Raw genomic sequence first — 6,660 nt, 5'->3', positions numbered from 1 at the left:
GCTACATAATTTATTGAACCAACGTCACCTACGAAGTAAACTGCATTTCTGTACACTTGGGAGTCGAAAGGATTCTCTGGGTTCCCGGTGTCCCCGCCCGTTCCTACAGGTCCGCCTGGGATGGGGGGCCTGGCCGCACTCTTGAAGGCCTAAGGCGAGCGCTAGGCCAGGACCACAGCTCCAGGGGGGGCCCCACCGGGTGTCTTCCAGGCCTGGGAAGGTTTGCCCCACAGAAGTGGGGGCCCTGCGCCTCCTTCCGGCCGGTCCCAACTCCCCACTCTTCTCCAGCAAGAGGGGCCTCTCTGTGCCAGGCCCACCTCCTCCCCCACGCCCTCCCCCCAGATGATCTGGGTTCTGTGAGGAGCCTCAAACAGGCTGGGTCCCCTGGGTCCTGTCCAGCCAGCCGGGCAGCAGGTGGGGTTTACACTAGGGGTGGGACTGGGCTGGGGTGATGGGCTTCAGGTGCGGCAAACACCACGGGGCTGGAGGTTTGGCTGCTGGGTCTGGTGCTGGCCTTGGGCCTGGACATCCTTGGGTTGGAGAGCTCGGGCCGGAGGCCACCTCCAGGGCTGACCTCAGAGCATCCACTGCAGCCAGCCCCGGACCCCGGCCAGGCCCCGAGTGACCCAGGGCTCTGAGCCGACGACCCCGGAACTGCAGGTCTTTGGACCCCCAGGAGCTGCTGCTCGAATCAGGTGGCATGGGGACCTTGGGGGGAGAGGGGAGCAGGTTATAGCCCGAGGTCCTGGAAGGCCCTGGAAACCAAGGAAAAGTCACAAAAACTTTAGGTGATCTCCCTAGGAAAAAAAAATTCCCAAATACATCATGGGGTAGGGTCGCCACAGGCAGAGCCGCAGTATCCACCGGGCTCCTCCCCTAACCTTTGGCTCCCCCAAGGCAGTGCCTCTCTGCCCCACTCCTGCTCCCTGGAGAAGCTGTGGCCCTCCTCAGGGTGACCTCTGACCCTAGCTTGAGCAGAAGCCGCCTCCTGGACTTTGGCGTTGGGTCACTAGGTCCTGTCCCCCAGGCCTGCTCACAGGCTGGTTGGTGGCCCTCGGCCAGTTCCTAAACCTCTGCTGTAGACCAAAGCCTGCACCCACCTTGGCGGACAGTTGTCCGGGGTCACCCAGTGCCTACCTGGACCCAGCCTGGGATGGGGGGCTCGGATACCCCTTCCCCCCTCCTCCAGAGCGCCCAGTGTCTGTCATCACTCCAGCCACTCCCTCCGTCTTCTCTGGCGACTTCTCACCCTCCACCCCTCCACCCCTCCACTAGGTGGCTGGCCTTTGACCCCTCTTGACTAGCTGATCTCAGGCTCCACCCTCTCCTGCCCCTCCCCTCAGGCCGGCAGGCGGAGAGGCTTGGCCCTGTACCCTTGATGGGGGTGGGGTGGGGCAGGAGGGCCACTGAGCCAGCCTTCAGCCTGTGCTCCTGCTGCTCCTGCTTACCATGCCCCTGCCTAGGCTCGCTATCCTGCTGTTCCCCAGCCTGCTTAGACCCTTCCTCCAGGAAGCCTCCCTGGGCTGCGCCAGGGGAGGCGGCTCTGCTTCGCCGCCCCTGGGTTTGCTCCACTCGGCCCCTGTCACTCGGAAGCCAGTGTCTCTTGGGGAGGAACTCACCTGGACTGTTTCTGTGGCCTGAGCCCAGCGCAGGCCCTGTCTGCAAGATGGAGGGAGGCACTCCTCCTAGCCTCGGTCTCCTGCCCGCCAGGGGGCTCTGTCCCTCTGCCAGAGCCGGGCCCTGCTCCCTGAGAGCTGCCCTGGGCCTGTCCTTCTCATGGGTCATGGCCCTCACTGCCCCCGCCCCTGCCCTTTTCGGGGTGCCTTTTGTCTCCCGTCCAGCCCTGGTGGCCTTAAGGTCCCATGGGCTCAGGAGAGGGGCACTTGGATTGTCCCCTCAGTTGTGAGCCCCCACCCCTAGGAGAGGACCTCCGGGTCACAGCCCGCTCAGCGCCGAGGAGGGGGTGGTACGGCCCTACCCCGCCATGGCCTGTGGCTCTCAGTACCTGGAACCTGGCTTGAGCAGCTGGAGGAGGTCTTGGGCTCAGCCTTGCCCTCTTGTTCCTCAGGGCCCCGCCGTGGGCCCCAGGGAGCTGCTGCCCCTGCCTGCCCAGAAGCCAGGCGCCTGCAGGGGAGAGGGCTGGGGTGGGGCAGGGGCAGGGGCTGCAGCCCCGCCCCTCCTTGGAGCTGATCCCAAATGAGTGTGACTGGGATGGCACCCAGCCTCAGGCTCCCATGACCAGCTCCTCCGGCCGCCCTGGGGACCAGTGACTGCTCAGCCACGCAGCCCCAGCTGGGACCCCCCACTGGACAGGACACCCATGGCGGGGCTCCACGCAGGGCCCAGCACCCACCGCAGATGCAGTTCCCTCCACGCCCGAAGTCCAGCCAATGCTAGGAGGTCCCGGCTGCCTCCAGGCCCTGGAGCGGAGGCCCTGGTGGCCAGGTCTTCCGGCCTGTGTGGGGGCAGCTGCTCTGGGGGCACCCAGGTCTGAGAAGGGAAAGGGCTGGTTTGGGGGCATGGAGGGGACTGGGCAGGCAGCAGGCTTGGGGGAGAAAGACTTATTCGGCTGCAGAGAGCTGGGGCCTGGGCCCCCAGTGGCTATAGCTCAGGGCACTGGCCGGCCAGGATGCTGTCCACTCTGGAGGAGGGCCCAGGATGCCAGTCCGTTCTGGGGAGCAAAGCCCAGGACACTGGTGCCCTGTGCGTGGCTGGGTCCCGGCTCCTGGGGGCAGGGCATACCTGGCAGTGGTGCTGACGTTCCCGAAGGCCCTTGGTGGGGTTTCCGCAGAGGACGTGGCCGGAGCCTGAGGAAGAAGGTGTGGCTGGGCCTGGTTAGGGTTGAGGGGCTGCAGGGTCAACTTCCTGCGGGTGGGGGGGGGCCCTTACCGTGGGTGAGGTTGCTGGTGTCATCCTCTGGGGCTGTGTCCTTGTGAAGCAGAGCTTCAGGCAGGGGTGTCCCAGGGGCCAGCAGGGAGAGGGGCCAAGGCCTGGCGGCCCGGGGCTGGAGCTCAGGCCGGGAGAGCTCAGGGCCGAATCTTCGAATGGGGTCTCCGTGGGGATGATCTGCCCGAAGGTCAAAATCAGAGGTCACCAAGGACCCCACCCGCTGGCCAGCTCAAGAGCCCCCCAGGCTCTGTCCACAGACCAGGCACCCCGCCACCCAACATCTGCGTGTCCCGGGGCCCAGGTTTTGGACCTCCCCTTCTTCTTCTGATGGGTGTGGGGGCCCCAGCCGGGCGCTGCCCACAGGGAGGGGTCCTGGCCTGGAGGCAGGCGTGCAGGGCTCTGGGATGCGTGGTTCAGGCTGAGAAGAGATAGCCCATGAGGTGGCCCATCTCTGAGAGGCCTGGCGGTAGAGAGCTTTTGTCTTAAGGGGGGCCCGGGTGGGGGCCTCTCCGTGGGCAGCCCTTGCCGAGGCCGGGGGGGCGGGGCTGCCTACCCGGCCGGGGCAGCAGGCCGTCCAGGGCACTGCCCTCCCTGATGGCTGCCTTCACCAGGAGCCAGTCCTGGTCCAGCTGCCGGCCGGTGGGCAGGCCCGTCTGCGTGGCGGGCACCTCGTCCAGGACCTGCAGCTGGGGGATGAGCTTCCTCACCTGTGCCCTGTAGTTGTAGCCCCGGGGCACCTGCAGGGCAGAGAGTGGGTGCAGGCCGGGGGCGTGGGCCCTTCAGGCCAGCTGAGTCCTGGGGCCACTTGCCCCTGACCCACTGTGGTTGGGGTAGGGGAGCTGGGGCTGCTGCCCGGGTCACTCTTGGGCACCAGGGACTTGGGGCACCCTGGCTCCTCACCCCGGTGCTCTCACTGTCCAGGTTCACGGCGAGGATCCAGTGGTGCCCTCCGGCCTGTGGAGCTGCCCTGAGCTCAAAGCACTGGCCCAGTTGCCAGAGCAGATAGCAGCTGGCAGGGCAGGGGCTGTGAGCTGCAGGGTGCACAACAGTGCAGGGGCGTGTGCAGCTGTGGGTGTGCACAGGCTTGCAGGCTGTGTGTGTGTGTGTGTGAGTGTGTGTGTGAGTGTGTACACACAATTCTATGTGGAAAAGTTATAGAGTGCGCGTGGTTCCTCGTGGCCTGTGCACGTGGCCCTGTGGCGTTTGTCCAGCCCAGGAGGGTGCACAGGCCGCTGCCAGGCCTCTAGCTCACAGTGAAGGAGCCACAGGTGCAGGTGGCCCCCAGGCCATGGGAGGGGCTAAGGACCTGAGCCACAGGGGCCTCCCCGCCCTCGCACGCACCTTGCCGGAGGGGCTTGGCCGCAGGCACACCAGGTTGCCCTCCAAGGTGAGCACGGCCAGCCTCGGGCACAGCTGCAGGTAGCGCACCTGCCCCAGGTCCTCCACGTCGTTGCCCTCTAGGTCTAGCACCTCCAGCTGCTCGAGCAGGCAGAGGGGGCTGAGGTCCGAGATGTTGTTGTAGGAGACATACAGCTCCTGGGGCGGCATGGGAACCTCAGCCCCAGCCTGGCGTGGTGCCCTCCCCAGCCCAGGGCACCGCAGACCCACCTTCAGGGCCAGGAAGGAGCCGATGCCATCCAGGTCAGGCAGGCCACAGCGAGCCAGCCACAGCACCTGCAGGCGGCCCAGGGAGGTGCCCAGGTCTCTGCAGAGGGCGGGGTTGGTGGTCAGGGCCGTCCCAGGGTGGCGGGCCATGCCTCGTGCCCAACCACACCCACACCTGCTGTCCCTGGGTCCACGGCAGGTGTGAGTGGGCTCGTGGCAGTCTCCAGGCTGCAGAAGGGCTCCCTGCCTTCCCTCCATGCGGCGGCCCCTGGTCTCGGGCAGGCAATGGAGGGCCCGGGCCGCCCCTGTGCTGGACAGCTCAGCCCGGCCTCACTGCACCAGGGGTGGTAGTGCACCCCGTCCTCACCCCTGTGGGCCCAGGAGGGCACTCACCTCACGGAGCCCAGGCGGCTGTCATTCAACTTCAGTTGGCTGAGGTTGGGCAGGTGCACCCCTGTGGGCCGCAGGGAGGAGGTCAGAGGCCTGCCTGCCCGCTCTCCTCCCGCCTCTCTGCACCCTCGTGGGCTCTGCCCCTGCTGCCCGGGGCTTCTCTGCGGCCAGCTCAAAGGAAGGGTGCGGCAGGGGGCGTGCCTGAACCACTAGGGCCACGCGGAGGCCTCCAGGCCGCTGGCCTCTGGGAGTTGGCCTGGATGAGGGGAGCCAGCGGGCATGGGCGGGGCCACCAAAGTTTGGGTCCTACCCCCAGCCACCTCCCAAGACCCGCCCATGGGCACCCCCAGCCGGTGTCCCTGAGGTCCCAAACTCCCCAGGAAAGGTTCTGAGCTACTGACTCCTACTAGGGACAGGGCATGGCCCTGTGAGACTGAGTCCCCAACCCCTGGACAGAGGAATGCAGGGCAGGCCCATGGGGTGCAGGACAGGCCCATGGGGTGCAGGGCAGGCCCATGGGGTGCAGTGGCCCAGAGAGCGGAGCCTGGCAGGCAGGGCCCGAGCGAGCAGACCCTCAAAGAGCGGTCTGGCCCGGACAGTGGGGAGGTGGACAGCGAGGGGCTCTTACCGAAGTTGCCCAGGCTGTGCTCCCGGGTATCCACGCACATCTCCAGCGTGCTCACCAGCAGCAGGTCCTCCACCTGGGCCAGGGCCTTCTGCAGAGCCCAGGGGCACTCAGCCCTGGGGACTGGACAGCGGTCCCTCCCTCCCAGCGCCCCTCCTTGGTGGCCCTCTGGCCTGTCCCAGCCTCGCCTGGTGTGAGGCTCCTGGTGTGTAGTGCCCGGCAGGTGCAAGGCCAGGTGCACCTCCACGCCCAGCCAAGATGCCCTGGGGGTCCCTGCCCTGCCGGACCCTGCTCCTGGCACTCCCTGGGCATAGCCAGGCCAGACCCAGTCCCACCCTGTCCTGCTGTCCGGGTGGGGGGTTGCGAAGGACAGGAGCTGGTGGGTGGACCCCTTTCGATGTGACAGCTGCCTGCTGGACTGGGGCCTCGGGAAGGTGTAGGCCAGCGGGAGGCATGGGGACAGGGCCTGGCGGGAGTGTCCCGTCCACCTGCAGTGACCAGACAACTAGGATCCTTCTCCACGTTGGTCAGGAAGTGGGGGGACCTCAGGCAGCCAGGCTGCGTGCTGGCGGGTGCATCACCCAGGTGGGTCCAAGGAAGCCTCCAGTGGGAGCGAGGGTGGGCGACAGAGGGCTTGGCAGTGGCAGCGTCCACCCCTCACCGGGGCCAGAAAGGGAGGTGGGGGTGCCGGGAGGCGCAGGGCTGCCCAGGAAGCCACTGCAGGAACCTGTGGTCAGAGGGCTCAGCGGAACCTGCCGCCTGAGGGTGGGGCGATGACAGGAACACCTCCCCTCCCCCGATTTGGGACAAAGCCTTCATCAGCTGCCCCAGAGATGACCAGTGGGACCCGACCAGCTCCTGGTCTTTTATTCCCCGCACGTGGCGCCTGCGTGCTGTGCGCCGGCGGGTTTGCCGCTCAGCCCTGAGAGCCCGGGGCATGGCCGTGCTCAGCAGACACCTGTGGAATCCCTGCCTGGCTCAGCCCCTGCTGGGCCTGAACATCTGTCACAAGCGGCTGGGCTCGGCCCCAGGGGTGCAGCGGGCACAGGGACACATCCGTCAAACAGGCAGGGCCGCGACGGAGGGCAGGCGGGACACCAGCCTGGACACTGCCCCCACTCCCCCCACATGCAGGCCCCTGCAGCCTGAGC

At 67.1% G+C, this 6,660-nt stretch overlaps 1 protein-coding gene across 1 annotated transcript; it reads right to left on the bottom strand.

The window, feature by feature from the left end:
• LRRC56 (leucine rich repeat containing 56) lies at positions 1–6,011 on the bottom strand. The gene is made up of 10 exons (XM_006761356.2): positions 5,513–6,011; positions 4,888–4,948; positions 4,498–4,594; positions 4,231–4,425; positions 3,443–3,626; positions 2,890–3,066; positions 2,743–2,807; positions 2,354–2,490; positions 2,006–2,124; positions 1–755 (listed from the first exon to the last, which is right to left on the bottom strand). The coding sequence occupies exons 1-10, from the start codon at positions 5,550–5,552 to the stop codon at positions 427–429; spliced, it is 1,404 nt and encodes a 467-aa protein (XP_006761419.1). The 5' UTR covers positions 5,553–6,011; the 3' UTR covers positions 1–426.
• Positions 6,012–6,660: the final 649 nt, after the last annotated feature.

Source organism: Myotis davidii, unplaced genomic scaffold, assembly GCF_000327345.1.
Source record: "Myotis davidii unplaced genomic scaffold, ASM32734v1 scaffold3578, whole genome shotgun sequence".
Taxonomy (NCBI): Eukaryota; Metazoa; Chordata; class Mammalia; order Chiroptera; family Vespertilionidae; genus Myotis; species Myotis davidii.
The sequence above is the reverse complement of the archived record's forward strand: the minus strand, read 5'-3'. Positions and strand labels throughout refer to the sequence as shown.

Bases quoted from the DNA above. Each gene is read 5' to 3' on its own strand.
- LRRC56 (XM_006761356.2), bottom strand. From the start codon at position 5,552: ATGTGCGTGGATACCCGGGAGCACAGCCTGGGCAACTTCG. The intron at 4,949-5,512 runs GTAAGAGCCCCT...TGCGGCCCACAG, and splicing joins GCACAGCCTGGGCAACTTCG to GGGTGCACCTGCCCAACCTC. The intron at 2,808-2,889 runs GTAAGGGCCCCC...CTTCTTCCTCAG, and splicing joins CACCAGCAACCTCACCCACG to GCTCCGGCCACGTCCTCTGC.